General features: G+C 41.1%; 1 protein-coding gene across 1 annotated transcript; it reads right to left on the reverse strand.

Annotated features, from left to right (window-relative positions):
• Window positions 1-2,118: 2,118 nt before the first annotated feature.
• LOC121757668 lies at window positions 2,119-2,634 on the reverse strand. The gene has a single exon (XM_042153194.1). The coding sequence runs from the start codon at window positions 2,632-2,634 to the stop codon at window positions 2,119-2,121; it is 516 nt and encodes a 171-aa protein (XP_042009128.1).
• Window positions 2,635-16,781: the final 14,147 nt, after the last annotated feature.

The following is a 16,781-nucleotide window of genomic DNA, read 5'->3' on the forward strand; positions in this document are numbered from 1 at the left end:
CTGGTATGCCATGTAGGCGGATGATTTCTCTAACGTACAACTGAGCTAGCTTCTCCGATCCGTACGTAATCGGTAGTGGTACAAAGTGAGCGCTTTTGGTACGGTGATAGATTATCACCCATATTGCAGTATTTCCTCTTTAAGATTTCGGTAATCCTGCGACAAAATCCATGGCTATGTGTTCCCACTTCCACTCAGGAGTTTCCAACGGTTGCAGCTTCTCATAAGGTCGTTGGTGCAGTACCTTCACTTGCTGACGTGCAAGACATCTCTCCATGGAATATGCTACGTCTCGCTTCATTCCGTCCCACCAGAACTTCTCCTTCAAGTCCCGATACATCTTTGTACTCCCGGGTGTGCGGTGTATGGAGTATAGTGCGCTTCGCTCATTCTTTTCCCAGATTTGGCACACACAGTCTCCATTTGAACGTGAGGGCATTGGCTGATTCTTCTTGGAAATTCTCTTGCTCGCATGTTCGCACCTTCAGACGCAACTTGTCTAGAGTCTCGTCTCGCCTCTGGGCATCGACGATTCTGCCTCTCAAATCGGGAACAACTACTAAAGTAGAAATTATGCCTTCTACTGTATCGGGTGCTTGTACTATTTGTAAACTCATCCTGTCGAATTCTAGTAGCAATTTCTCCTCTTGGGTGAAAAGGACTGTCAATTGCTGCTGGGTCTTGCGGCTCAACGCGTCTGCCACAACGTTGGCCTTGCTTGGGTGATATTTTATGCCGCAATTATAATCTTTTACTAATTCGAGTCATCTCCTCCATCGCATATTCAGGTCCTTCTGCTCGAAGAAATATTTGAGGTTCTTGTGGTTCGTGAAAATTTCACACCTGACTCCATATAGGTGATGTCTCCAATTTTTCAACGCGTGGACCACTGCCGCTAATTCTAGATCGGTTGTAGGATAGTTGAGCTCGTGTGATCTGAGTTGTCGTGACGCATAAGCGATCACCTTCCCATTCTGCATCAACACATATCCAAGCCCGCTCTTGGAAGCATCCGTATAGACTACATAGTTCGTTCCTGGCTCGGGGACTGCTAAAACTGGTGCGCTGGTCAACTTCTCCTTTAACAGTTGGAAGCTGGCTTCGTACTCGGGAGACCAGGAAACCTTGGTTCCCTTCTTGGGTTGCTGAGTCATTGGTCGTACAATCTTCGAGAATCCTTCAGTGAATCTCCTATAGTAGCCAGCTAGTCCTAGGAAACTCCGAATTTCGTTGGGCGTTGTCGGCACCTTCCAGTTCCGCACTGCTTCTACTTTAGCAGGATCCACTTGGATTCCTTATGCTGTCACAATATGTCCGAGAAAGTTCACCTCCCTGAGCCAAAATTCGCACTTGCTGAATTTGGTGTTCAGTTTCTCTACCCGTAGCGTCTCTAGGGAAATCCTCAGATGCTCCTCGTGTTCCTTTCTATCCTTGGAGTATATCAGCACATCGTCGATAAAGACTAGGACAAACTTGTCGAGGTAGGGGTGAAAAATGAAGTTCATCAGGTCCATGAACACTGCTGGTGCATTCGTTAGTCCAAACGGCACCACTGTAAACTCGTAGTGACCGTATCTGCTCCGGAACGCCATCTTGGGCATGTCTTCTGGTTTGATCTTCAACTGGTGATATTCCGATTTCAGATCCATCTTGGAAAATACGTTGGCTCCCTTGAGTTGGTCAAACAGGTAGTCAATTCTGGGCAACGGATATTTGTTCTTGAGGTTTAGCTTGTTAAGCTCTCGATAATCTACACGCATTCTCATGGTCCCGTCTTTCTTTTTAACAAACAGTACAGGTGCTCCCCACAACGAGATGCTGGGTCGATGAATCCCAGGTCCAGGAGCTCTTGCAGCTGTACCTTTAGTTTATCTGGTTCCTTTGGGGCCATTCGATATGGTGCATTCGATACAGGGGCAGATCCTGGTTCTAGATCTATAGTGAATTCTACTTGTCGGTCTGGCAGTAGACCAGGTAGTGTGTCAGGAAACACATCTGGAAAATCACGAACGATTTCGACCTCTTCCAATTTTCCTTCTTCTTTCTCCTCCATGTTCAGGTAGACAAGATATGTCGGGCATCCTTTCTTCATCAGCTTACTGGCTTGCATCTTCGAGATTACAGATTTTCGCGTTCCCATGGAAATTCCGCGATAGTGGGTAGCTTCACCTTCGGGGGTCCTAAAGAAATTTTCCTTTCCTTGCACATGATCGTGGCATGGTTTTCAGCCAGCCTGTACATTCCTAATATAATATGCACATCCCACATGATCATAACACTCAGGTTGTTTGCTAAAATCTTAAATTCGCCCAGAGTGATTTCCAAGTTCGAGCAAGTACGAGATATCTCTATACGTCTTCCTACTGGGGAAAATACTTCAATCCTATGTTCAGGTTCTTTCGTAGCGAGTCTTAAGGTAGTCACGCAATGAGTAGGAATAAAAGAATGCAAAGCACCAGTATCAAACAAAAGCGTAACGGGTGTGTTGAAGAGCTTACCCATGCCTGCCATATTTCCCTGGTTCACCTCTGGCTGCTTCTGCCTCATTGCATAAGCTTGAGCCTGTGTTGGGAGTTTCGGCCTCTGCTGATTTCTCGGTGGCTGCTGTGGATTTGCTCCAGGTTGGACATTCATTGCGCATAGTTGTGGGCGCTGAGCTGACGGGTGAGGTTTTTTTTTTGCTCCCGTCATTCAAGTCCTGTTCGGGCAGTGTTTAGCAAAGTGCCCAGTCCTCCCGCAGTTGAAGCAGGTATCAGTCCCTGACTTGCAAATGCCGCCATGCAGTCTGTTGCATTTGGGACATGGACTGGACCTCGATATGTTCCCCTTGAAAGATCCAGGGGTAGCTTGGTATCCGGCATTCTGTGGCTTGCTTGGTCCATACCCTCCCCTCTTAGGTTCAGGTTGGGCTCGTGGTCCTTCCCACTTTCTCTTGTCCCTGAGTGCTTGGGACTGAGCCGGGGGTGGGGTAGGGTTCATAGCCGGCGTAGTTTTCTCTCCGGGCATAGCGACCTCGATGTCTAATGCTCGTCTCAGAGCTTCGGTGTAAGACAATCCTCCATGACTAGCCAGCGTCATACGTATCTCGTTCCTCAGACCGGTACAGAACTTTTCGGCCTTCTTTTCATCGGTGTCCACTTGGTCTGGGGCGTACCGAGCCATCTCACAGAACATTCGGTCATAGTCCGTCACTTCTGTGCTTGTTTTCCTATTGCGGGGACTCCATTTTTTTTCTTCCCTCAGTTGTCTCACATACTTGTGGTTTCTAAATCACCACCTCCTTTATTGTCAACATTTATTTGCTAACACGTAATCCGTGAGACTACTTGTTCTTCCTTTACAACTGATCTTGCATAACCATGGCGTGAATATCCATTTCTCGCAACTCACTTATTTCTATTCGTTATACGCGTATCCATCAATCAGCTATTCTTATCTAACTCGTGTGGCATGACAGGGTCGTTAGGTGTATCATCATTACTCATGTATGTCTATCAGGACTTATTTCTCATAGGTATTTGAAAAAGGATCAAGGCATTGCCTTCCTTGAGAGTCTTGCATAGGAAATTTAGTCAAACAGACTTAACTGGGATGATACCGATTTCAGCATGAAGAAGCACCGAAAAAAAAATTTCCTCGTCTTGGAAAAAAAGTTCTCAAATTACTCAAGGTGACAAAAATAACATCTCCGGTGTGACTCTGTGAATTAAAATCACCAATTAGCAATGATTGGTTTACAAGGATAGCAGGACTAAGCTCAAGTAGACTTGAAGATTTCTCTGGTTTGACTCTGTGAATTAATTACATTCTTTCAAAAGATCACACTAGTTAAGAGGTTTCAAGCAAACCCATAGAACTTGGGGATTTCTCGAAAGAAATGAAATATGCCACGAAATAGGACGAAACGGATTAAATTGGAGTTCTCATAGTAGGCATCAAATAGTATGGTCCAATTGACCCTTCAGATTCAAGAGGATCTTGCTAACAATAGATTGATGGCTCAAATATGTTTAAACTTGGAAGAGTCAGTCGCAGTAGTACATGAAAGTGTAGGCAATTGCCACGAAGTCGCGCTGACCATCCTCTAAAAATGTCAAAGCTAGTGAAAATAGAATCACGTTGAAGAATTCGCATGTTGTCAAGAAAATTCCTAAGAAGTTAAACCTCTGGGGTAACAACCAAAGTAACTCGTTAAGAATGAAGTGGGTATGCTAGCCTTAACGAATATTGAAGACATGGTAAAAAAAAATTCCCCAGATGGAACAAACATGTAGTGGAATTGAACATGAGAAAATCTCAATCTTGCAAGAAAGAACTTGTCGTATACATGTTTGCAAAATAACAAGAGTTGACAGGAGTTCCAAGAAGAATACGTCATTCATTAAAGACGAGGTTTAGAAAACCGAGCTTAGTCTGAGGTTTTGAAGACAAACAACTTTAAGGTAACAATACGATTGGGCTTGCGAAGTCAAAATATTGCGCATACGAATGATGAGTAAGAAAAGTTGTTGTGAATCGACATATCTGAAAATACAAGAGCAAAGCTCGTGCTCATGCAACTGAAAGTGAATAGCGATCTGATGTACCCAAGATAAGAAGTGACACATTGATTCGCAATGCAAGTTGCTCAAAGTGTCTGAAATTGAATATTTAACCGTGATCTTTTGACTGAAAATGGGTCACAACTCTCATAGGAAAAAGGAAAGTATTGACACCCTGCTTTGCAAAACATAGGTCAGTCAATAGTGTTAAACAAACAGGAAGGCATTTCCAGTAAGGATGTTCAGAGAAAGAGATTTTTTGGAAATCCAAGTAAGTACTGCTGATTAAAATTGTCTATTTCTTGAGTCCGTCGAAGGTACTCCAAGGAAAATAAATCGGCGCATGAAAATCCATGTAAGGATAATCATCGACTAGAATTGCTATATTGTGTGACCTAACATCATCAAGCTAAGTTCACATCTCAAAATGAATCGGCGCATGAAAATCCATGTAAGGATAATCGAGTGGCTTTCCACAGTGAGGATCTATCTTGTGCTATTCCCTTATAGCATCGTTCTTTTTTTTCCTTTTCAACATTTGCCCCTCTTGCGCTCTGATGCACTGGGCGTCGACGCTTCACGTGTGAAAAGTCATGTCACAGCTGGTTACGCTTTCGAGTTTTACTTTATCTAGTATCATCTCAAAATTTGTTGCTTGGGAAAGCAATCACAGGATTTATGGTTCATCCTTCGTAATCTCATCATAAACTACATTTTTCTGGGAAATTCTTATTTCCTCTAGATTCTTTCATTTCTTTGACTAGAAAATTTTCTTTTGTCACACTTTGTCGCAATTATCTCAAATTCCATTCTTCAACATTCGACTTGGTTGAATGTCTTGGAGTGTTGATCGAGTTGATTACTTGGAATGATCTAGTGAACAAATCTAGATCTTGGCTGAAGAAAGATTTGGATCTCAGAGCAGGAAAGAAACTGAGGCTCTGATACCACTCTGTCACGACCCTATTTTGCTAAGGATAGCAAAAATGGGTAATTCACGACTAATAAGGGGGATTATAGAAGCGGGGAAAGAAAAGGGGTAGAATTTAAGAAACTTGCCGAAAGGCCAATCAATTGATACCATAAGATAGAAGCAAAGTATTCAGTTACGTGGTCTCAAAATAGAATAATCATTTCATCAACTAAATCAAAGTTCTATGGTGGGACTTGAAATTCTCACTTTAACAAAAGCACAGCGGAATAATTCCTTACTGAACGACTTCGTGTATGAAGACACGAATCGTCGAGAAATCCACTTGATTACTTAATAACATCGACTCCGATTAATTCTCCTTCCTCTTGACGTTCAACCTGCACATTCATAAATACATGCAGGGCTGAGTATAGGAGTACTCAGTGGACATATGCCGAAAATCAAAGCATACATTATATAGTTGTCATCCATCAACAGTATCATACATGGTTTTCTTAAAAGGCCCGAGCATACTAAATTCTTTTGTGATCTTAAAATTCCGACTGCAGTCTAAGTTCTTGATGTATCCTACCATGTCTGAGAATCTCTTGTGCCGTGAAGGTGGCCACCTTCAACGAACACCCTCGCCGGCCAACCTCTCTAGGATGGCTCACGGCTCTTGTGCACATTATTCCGAATAGGATTTGCGGTCCTATTGTGAACCGAATTCGTTACTAAACTTTTGGGATCGCCAAACTCTCGGCATATAGCCCTATCAGACAGGTCTCGAAAACAAACATTTTATGGCATGACAACAACTTTTAAAATAAATCACATCTCCATTTTGAGAAAAGATGATATTTCATAACTTCAAAATATTTGTTTTATATCCACACTATAGTGCAGGATATTAAAAGAAAGCCCACCTGTTATGCTTATTTCTCAACTCAATTACTCGTTTTGGCCTCACTTGCCCTTGTGCAATTTATCCTTTGAAAATAAATAGCGTAGCACGCTAATTAGTACTTGACTATTTCTCTTGAGAAAAGAATGCATGCATCCTATTGGATAGCAGCTATATCTTAGTCTTGTCTTATAGGATTTTTCTTAATCCTACCTCGGGCTTCACTGCTTTGCATTGTTTAATTATTCTCTTTACTAATTCCGGAATATTCTATATTCTCTAGCACAATTATTTGTGCTCTTATTTAATAAAATATGGGTTCTTGGAAGAAAATCCTTTCTAATTGTTTTCTTTGAATTTCCTTAAGGCCGCCCATGGCGTCGCGGGCGACGCCGGTCGGCCCTTCGCATCTCCAACTTTAACATTCCCTCTCTTCGGGAACTTGACAATTTATTCGGAAAAATTAACTAATTTAGCTCCAACTTCACATTTTTCCATTTTCTGAAACTTAGTAATTTATTTAGAAATTAATTAAGTGAGCTCCAACTCAACCCTTAAATTAATTCCAATCCAACATAAATAATTCTTGGCCTAATTATTTAATCTCGGTTCATCAATTAAATGATTCTTCGCTCAAACTATTAATTTAAGTTGTAGGCCATCGTAATCCATCTATGAGCCCAACTAATTAAAAGGAGGCAGTCCACTTCTTTTGTTCAATTAAATGGGACTTAGCCCAATTCCCTTTTAATTCATTAGGCCCAAATTTCCTACTTCCAAATTACATGACCCATCGGTCCCTTCACATTTCTAAGAGCACCAGCAACGCGGGCCGCTAGGGTTCCGCGGGCCGTTCCGGGTAGCCGGAGCTCGCCTTCTCCCCCTTCTCCATTTCTCTTTTTATCATTTCATATTCTTCCCAATCTCTCAAATTTCCAATTGAAATCCCTAATTTAGGAGATGAGGAGCTGCGCATCTTTTTCCGGCGAAATCGCGCCTACCTCGACGGAAATTTCGGAGTCCCGTCAGCGGGTACTCCCTCCTCCATCGTTTTCACTCCCTCCGTCGAGTTCGGAGGATTCCTCGGCTTCTCAGCGCTGGTTCCAGCAACTCGCTGCCTCGCCGGTTGCTGCTCCGCCGTCTTCGTCCTCGCCGAGCTGCTTCTCTTCTTAAGCTAAGTCTCCTTCCCCACATCCCCTTTCATTACTTAGCATTTTTTTTAGACTTGGGCAATGGCTATGTGATTTTTTTAAAGCATCTATTTGATTTTCACACCTATGTTTACTTCAAGCATGGTTTGACTTGGGCAGTAGCTATGTTCAATATCCAAGTTGAAGTCTTAACATGTAGTTCAATGTTTGATCGAAAAATATTGGTGTATGTTGCTATGTTGGGATTTTTGTTGTTGCTCTGTTACTACCGTTGATCAGGCTCCACCTATGATCTTGCTCTTATTATTGTGGTGGATCGTATTGAGCTTCTATGTTCTTGGCTATATGTTGTGGTTGATCTAATGATGCAATGAGTAATGGAATGTTGAGGGTATTACCAAACTTGGCAATTCCTCTCGGTTTGGTGGAACCGATCTCTTGCCGTCCTCGCTCCTTTTCCTCCCCCCCTCGTTGCACTTCTTGTGATTGAAAATCTTGAGTGTCGAAAACAAAAAATGGGAGGAAGGGAGTGGTGAGGGGGCTGTTTATATAGCTCTTATTTTTGGCATCTTGTGCCTATTTTGGGATAAAGATTCCTCTACTTTTGAATTTGAGCTTAAAGCTTCTATGCCTAAATTGGTGTAAGGCATTGGAGGGCTCAATTTCTATTTTGAGCTAACAAATCAACTCTCTTTTTGAGTTGAGCTAAAAAGCCTTCTTGCTAAATTTGTGTAATTCTTGGATGACTTAAAATAGGTTGATCTCATGAGTCCTCTTTTGGTGATGTCATATTTGTCCTTACTATACTTGATCTTCTTCCCTTAACTATTTTGGTATCACAAATGTAGGTACTCTTGCCTATGTTCCTGCAAGAATTTGCCAAGGAGAAGGAGGCATATAGTTGTCAAATTTGGAGTCTTATGTGGCCGTCGATCGAGAAGGAAAAAAGGGAAGGGACTTGTCCCAATCGTGATCTATCTTACTACTGTTTTTTGCTAACAACCAAATGTTAGGTGTTAGTGTTAGGGTTTGTATACTAGAAATCACCTTTCGAGTGATTGAATACTGTAATACTCTAATAATTATTTTTGTCATAATGTTGTTATGTTTTACATTTAATGGATGTTTATTGCATATTTAAATGTATAAGTGAACATAACATAAGTCTAAGTATTTGTTCTAGTAGACCGGTTGTGGGCTGTGCTCAATTTAAGGTACGCGGTCAGTTCTGAACAAAGAAAAATAAGAATTTCACAACCCAGATAGACCTAGACTACCTTTCGTGAAAGGTTGCAATGTCAGTCCGATTATTTATAAGCCTTATTGAAATATGATGACGTTGGTGTAGTATAGCACTGAATGGATCTAACAGCAAGACGAGTCTTTATGCAATCTACTGAAAGACGAGGTCTTGATAATTAATTTCTTAATCAATGTACAGTAGCATTGAGCATATGATATTGAGTATCTACTACTTTGACTTACCAAAGGTGCGGGTTTTTCGTCACCCAACGATCCAGGTATATTGGGTAGTGGTGATCATTGTCTAGCGGTGCTAGGATTGCTATTATGTTGAATCGTGCGCGAGGAGAGTCTCATTTGATAACATCCACAAGAGAAGCTCGAAACGAAGTTTTATTATTCGGAACCTAGCTAGTTGGAGTTTAATTACTCTATGAATAATAAATAAGAGTTTCTTGCCAAGTACACTCTTGGAGAATAAAATATGTTAATTAATTAAGTTTATAGTAGACATTAATTAATTAATGGATGTTTCTATCTTAAGCACGGGAAATGAATTAAACAAATAAAAGGAAACCCGGAATACTTGTAATTTTGGATTTGGAAAGCCAGTGCAATATTACTTCTGTAGTGGCTGGTTGTAGTATTCCAATATAAGCTTATATTAAATTATGGGTTCAATTTAATTTGTAAAAAGCTAATTGGGTGAGGCCAATTCTTCCTTGGATCCCTGACTGGGCCCAATATGTGACTTAATATAAATAGGAGAATAAAGGAGACAGAAAAAATTAATTATTATTGCCAGAATTTTCGCCCCCCTCTAGAAAGAGAGAGAATTCAAAAATTGCTCCCTCCGTGAGCTGAGTTCTGTCTTCGTTATTCGAGTCATAGTATTCTGGTGAGATTTGGCCACACAAATATCAGTATACAGTCTGGGACACCAGTCAGAAGATCAGAGGTCGAGTACTGAAGATCTTCACGTGTAGACGGAGCAAGCCATCATCGATTCTTGATTGAATCAACGAGGTAAATTGGCTAATTCCGTAGTGAGCATGTTTTATGGATTTTATATGCTAAAGCATGTTTTAATTCAAGTTATGAGCATGATACATATGATAATTACGCGAATAGAATTTGTCTAAATAATCTGCTAAATAGATCAATTTTATGTGATCGGATCTCGTGCTCGCTTCCGCTGCCAACCCCTTCAATTGGTATCAGAGCCAGTCTTTGGCTCTGATTATTTGGATTTAAATTTCGCGAAATTCATGTATGCATGTATTATTTGATTGCGAAGCATGTTCTTGGTGTTTTGTTTAATTTATTATGCATGATAAACTCAAGAACTATCGAATCAAAGAACTTGAATTACTCGATCGTACGAGACGTGCGATCTGTTGGAGCTCGCGCCGAGACGGATTGCACCACGCGTGATCGTGAAACAGGGTTGTCGATTGAGTGGGAGCCGAGGGATCGCGATCATGGGCCGACGCGCAGTCGAGCGTGGGCTCGAGCGCAACTCTGGCCGAGACCGCAAACCCCAGACGACCCCTGCACCAAGGCCGACGTGAAGGCTGGTACGGAGTGGTGGTTCGACCGGGAACCACCGAGTCACCAGGCGCCGAGAGCTGGAACCCCAGGCGGAAGGAAGGTTGGTCGGAGCTAGCCGAGAGCGGGCGCGCCACCGTGCGCGCCGCTGGTCGAGAGCTCGCGCCACCCCGACGGCTCGGATGGCCGAGACGGGCGTCGAGACGCTGGCCGAGAGGCGCGCGCCGCCGCGGGCACGCTTGGCCGAGAAGCGTCGACACCCGACGGATCAACGCGCCGAGACGGGCGGGGCGCACCTGGCCGAGAGGAGCGGCACCAACGTGCACGCTCCTGGCCGAGAGGATGCGACACCCGACGAGCCGCTGGCCGAGACGCTGGCGCGCCACCTGCGCGCTGGTGGCCGAGACGCTTCGTGCGTCGTGGTCCGACGAAGAACTCGTCGGATTTTCATCGTTCGTGCGAACCTCGTACGATGAGATAACGATGAAAGATTATTTTAATGATTATTTAATTTTTAATTAAAATATATCATTAAAATATTATTATTTAATAGAAATAAAATATTTTTGAAAGATTTACCTAGATTTTAGGAATATTTTTATTATTATCTATATCTATGGAAATAAATAATTTTATTTTATTCCTAGATGATATGGATGAGAATAATTTAATAGTTTCCTAATATTTATCTAGATTTTAGGAATATTTTTATTATTATATATATCTATGGAAATAAATAATATTATTTTATTCCTAGATGATATGGATGAGAATAATTTAACAGTTTCCTAATAATTATATATCTAGAATCCTAATTAGTATAGATATGTATGAATACATTAAATAATAAATCTTCTCTTCCTAATATTAAACACGGAAATAATTTGAATTTAATTTTTCATGTCTTATTAAGAATTAAATAATTTAATTATTTTAGATATATCTTATAGTAGACATGAATAATAATTAAATACTGGAACATTATTTTCTTAATGGAAGATGCCAATTAAATATAAAGGATTCAATTATCCAGCATATTAAATACCAACAGAATTTAATTAAGCCTTAATCTGCCTCAAGGCTAAGGATAATTGAATAAAAACCATAACCCAAAATATCTAAGCTGTAATTACGAACTCAACGTTTGTATATGGTCTCCACCAATTGGTCTGTAATTTATGAAGTTATTTCCAATATTATCGCCACCTGCACTGTGGGGACAATAATCCTAGGAAATAGCGAGTTCATAAGGTGGACTTCTCAAATATATATAGTATGAACTAGAATGTGGTTTCTAATATTATCGCCACCTGCTCTGGGGGGACAATAATCCTAAGAAACTGCGAGATTCAGAAATTCACACAGGATTTATAGGATAGCTTGATCTTGTTAGCAGCACATAAGCATTGTTATGAGAGTGTGTTGTAGAAATGAGACTCTGTAATGCTAAAGAGGCGGTCTTGCTTAGGGAACATTAGGCGGTCATGCCACTCTGTGGTCTCTGAACTATTCGTCGGTGTTGTGACCAGTAAAAATTGTAAGATTTTAATGCGTATTAACTTGCTCTGGAGGATACAAAATTTTCATTTTACTGTTGTAAGATTTTGAAAAGTTTTATGGTTAATCTAATCAAACTTCTTACATAAGTTTATGACAAATGGTAAAGATTTTGTGTTGCAGTGCAAATCAAATATTCAATATGTCGTTCAATCCTCTTTCTGCAATACTTAAAGAAAACAAACTCGAGGGCCAAAATTACATGGAATGGAAACAAAATTTGTACATCGTTCTCACAGCAGATGAGTACATCTTTGTACTCACAACCCCGCGACCTCCAGTGCCACCAGCTAACGCTGCGGCAGGAGTCAGAGATGTACACAGACAGTGGCATAAGGCGAATGAGATGGCTAAGTGCTATATGTTGGCATCAATGTAATCAGTACTAAAGAATCAGCATTCAGCCATGGAAACTGCCGCCGAGATCATGCAGAATCTCAAGAATTTTTTTGGTACTCAGAATCGAACGACTAAGTCTCAAGCCTTTCGGAGTATCATGTCGAAGACTATGAAAGAAGGCTCGTCTGTGAGGGACCATGTCCTCGAGATGATGGGCCACCTCAACCAAATTGAGGTCTTGGGAGGGACGATCGATCCCGAGTCCCAGGTGACTATTATCCTTCAAAGTCTTCTCCCTAGCTTCCAGCAGTTCAAGCTCAACTTCGAGATGAACAAAAGGAACTACACCTTGGCAGAGTTGTTGACTGAACTTCAGTCGGCAGAGGACCTTATGGTCCAGGCTAAGGCAGCCATGATGACTTCGGCGCCTCGTTCCTCTGGCTTCAAGCCTAGCGCGGGAAAAAGGCAGGCATCGAACTCAGGACCAGCCAAGATAGCTAAGGAAAGAAGAAGAAGAGGGCAAACAAGAAGCTCACAGGGAAGTGTTTCAAGTGCGGAGAGAAGGGGCATTAGAAGCCAGATTGTCCTAAAAAGGGCAAGACTACAGGTATGCACCAAGCTTTAGTAGTCGAGTCATGTTTGGCATCGAAGTCTACTTGCACTTGGGTTATTGACACTGGTGCCACTGATCATATTTGTTTTGATCCTGACTTAATGCAGGTGACAAGACGGCTACGTGATCGTGAGATCGAGGTCCAGTCGGGCGACGCTACAAAAGTGGCGGCCGTAGCAGTGGGAAACATTTATTTGCGTTTTAGTAGTGATAGATTTTTGATTTTGAAGAATGTTTTGTTGATACCTTCTTTTAGAAGAAATTTAATTTCAATTTCTAAATTAGTTTTTGATGGATATTCGATTTCTTTTAATGACAATTGCGTTATTAAGAAAGATGGTTCTTATATCTGTCGTGGTATCATGGAAAACAATCTGTACACAATCACATCTACACAGTTTAATAATCGCAAATCAGAACTCTATACAACATCAAAAATTTCAAAAAAACGAAAGGAACCTTCAAATTCAATGACCGAAACGTACTTATAGCACCTTAGACATGGTCATGCCAATGAAAGGAGGATCCATTCTCTTGTCCAACAAGATCTTATTAAAGATCTAGAGAAGAAACCTTTTCATAAGTGTGAGTCATGCTTAGAAGGCAAGATGACCAAGAGGCCTTTACAGGCTAAGGGCAATAGGGCCAAGGAAGTACTTGAGCTCGTTCATTCCGATGTATGTGGTCCAATGTCTACTGAGGCAAGAGGTGGTTTTCGATACTTAATCACATTTATTGATGACTTCTCGAAAATTGGATACGTCTATTTGATGCGCCACAAGTCAGAGTCTTTTGATAAGTTCAAGGACTTTAAGACTCTTGTGGAGAAGTATCATGGTAAGACTATCAAAAGCCTACAATCTGATCGTGGAGGCGAGTACCTCAGTGCTGAGTTTTTGGACTACTTGTCGGAGTCAGGAATTGAATCCCAACTGACTGCGTCGGGCACGCCCCAGCAGAACGGCGTGGCTGAAAGAAGGAACAAGACCTTATTGAACATGGTCCGATCGATGATGAGTTATGCACGGCTACCTACTTCGTTTTGGGGACATGCCTTGCTTTCTGCAAGCCATATTTTAGACAATTTACCATCAAAATCCGTACCTACTACTCCTTATGAGTTGTGGACTGGGCGCAAGCCCAATCTAGCACATCTCAAGATTTGGGGTTGCCCGGCTCATGTATTGGAAAATGATCCAACTAAGCTAGGATCAAGGACAGAGGTATATTTGTTTATAGGGTACCCCAGAGAAACGAAAGCTTATGAATTCTTTAGTCTCCGAGATAAGAAAGTTATTGTGAGCACTCACACCACATTCTTAGAGGAAGACTATGTAATGAATCATAAACTCAACAGTGAAGTGACTCTTGATGAGCTAACTTCTGTCACAAATTCCATTAACCAAGAACGAGTACCAAGTGTACAAACAATTCCAGAAACTTCAACTTCTATTCTAAGAATTGTATGAGCCCGAAAGATACATTGGTTTGGGGGAATCTATGGATCACTCCTCAGACAGCAATGTATTAGATCCCTGGAACTTTGCGAAAGCGCAGCAGATGTCGATCATTGCGAATGGGTGAAAGTAATGGATTCAAACTACAATCTATGATAGACAAAGACGTCTACGATTTGTCCGTCCTACCCGAAGGCTGTACTGCCATTGGGAGCAAGTGGATATATAAACGTAAACGTGGACCCGATGGACGAGTTAAAGTCTTCAAGGCAAGACTAGTGGCTAAGGGGTATACCCAAAAGGAAGGTGTCGATTATGACGAGACTTTCTCCCCAGTTGCCATGCTCAAATCGATCCGGATACTATTGTCTATAGCAGCTTATATGGATTGGGATGTATGGCAGATGGACGTTAAGACTGCGTTTCTAAATTGCGGTCTTGAGGAGACCATCTACATGGAACAACCCGAAGGTTATGCCATAAAGGGCAAGGAACACATGGTTTGGAAGCTTAAGAAGGCCATTTATGGCCTTAAGCAAGCATCTAGATCATGGAACCAGTGTTTCGATCAAACTGTTCGAAAGTTTGGATTCGAAAAATGCCCAAGTGAAAGTTGTGTGTATAAGAAGGTTGAAAAGAGAAATATAGTGTTCTTAGTTTTATATGTAGATGACATTCTTCTAATTGGAAACAATAAAAAGATGTTGTCATCAGTACGAACATGATTGTCAAACCAGTTCGAGATGAAGGATATGGGAGACGCGGGACACATCCTCGGGATCAAGGTTCTTAGGAATCGAGAAAAGAAGATGTTGTGCTCATCTCAAGAACCTTACATCGAAACAGTACTTAGTCGCTTTAGCATGCAGGACGCCAAGAAAGGTTTCTTACCTTTTAGACATGGCATCCTTCTATCTCAAGAGATGTGCCCCAAAACGTCGTCTGAGATACAAGCAAGGAGAAGGATTCCATATGCTTCGGCAGTTGGAAGTCTCATGTATGCTATGCTTTGTATGAGGCCTGATATTTGCTTTGTTGTTGGCATGGTGGCAAGATATCAGTCGAATCCGGGCCAAGGACATTGGACTGCAGTAAATAACATACTCAAGTACCTTAAACGGACTAAGGACTACGCTCTAGTTTACAATGCAGTCGAGCTCTGTCCTTTGGGATATTCTGACTCAGACTTTCAAGCTGATCAGGACTCGAGAAAATCTACTTCAGGATATTCTGACTCAGACTTTAAATCCGGGCCACGTTGAAGGGATGGGAATTCGACTCATTCAAGACCTCAACTCGCTTTCAGTATAAGTGGGAGAAATTTGACGTGTGCACACTGTTTTGTATACTCAAAAGCTGTTTTGAGTATAAGTGGAGATCGTTAGGGTTTGTATACTAGAAATCACCTTTCCAGTGATTGAATACTGTAAAACTCTAATAATTATTTTCCAATGAATGCAACAGATTATTATTGTCATAATGTTGATATGTTTTACATTTAATGGATGTTTATTGCATATTTAAATGTATAAGCGAACATAACATAAGTCTAAATCTTTGTTCTAGTAGACGGGTTGTGGGCTGCGCTCAATTTAAGGTATGCGGTCAGTTCTGAACAAAGAAAAATAAGAATTTCACAACCCAGATAGACCTAGACTACCTATCGTGAAAGGTTGCAATGTCAGTCCGATTATTTCTAAGCCTTATTGAAATATGATGACGTTGGTGTGGTATAGCACTGAATGGATCTAACAGCAAGACGAGTCTTTATGCTATCTACTGAAAGACGAGGTCTTGATAATTAATTTCTTAATCAATGCGCGAGGAGAATCTCGTTTGATAACATCCACAAGAGGAGCTCGAAACAAAGTTTTATTATTCGGAACCTAGCTAGTTAGAGTTGTTTCTTCCCAAGTCCACTCTTGGAGAATAAAATATGTTAATTAATTAAGTCCATAGCAGACATTAATTAATTAATGGATGTTTCTATCTTAAGCGCGAGAAATGAATTAAACAAATAAAAGAAAACCCGGAATACTTGTAATTTTGGATTTGGAAAGGCAGTGCAATATTACTTTTGTAGTGGCTGCTTTTAATATTCCAATATAAGCTTATATTAAATTATGGGTTCAATTTAATTAGTAAAAAGCTAATTGGGTGAGACCATGTCCAAATTCTTCCTTAGATCCCTGAATTTATATAAATAGGAGAATAAAGGAGACAGAAAAAATTAATTATTATTGCCAGAATTTTTGTCCCCCTCTAGAAAGAGAGAGAATTCAAAAATTGCTCCATCCGTGAGCTGAGTTCTGTCTTCGTTATTCGAGTCCTAGTATTCTGGTGAGATTTGCCCACACAAATATCAGTATACAGTCCGAGACACCAGTCAGAAGATCAGAGGTTGAGTACTGAATATCTTCACGTGGAGAAGGAGCAAGCCATCATCGATTCTTGATTGAATCAACGAGGCAAATTGGCTAATTCCGTAGTGAGCATGTTTTTGGGATTTTATAAGC

Source organism: Salvia splendens, chromosome 1, assembly GCF_004379255.2.
Source record: "Salvia splendens isolate huo1 chromosome 1, SspV2, whole genome shotgun sequence".
Classification (NCBI taxonomy): domain Eukaryota; kingdom Viridiplantae; phylum Streptophyta; class Magnoliopsida; order Lamiales; family Lamiaceae; genus Salvia; species Salvia splendens.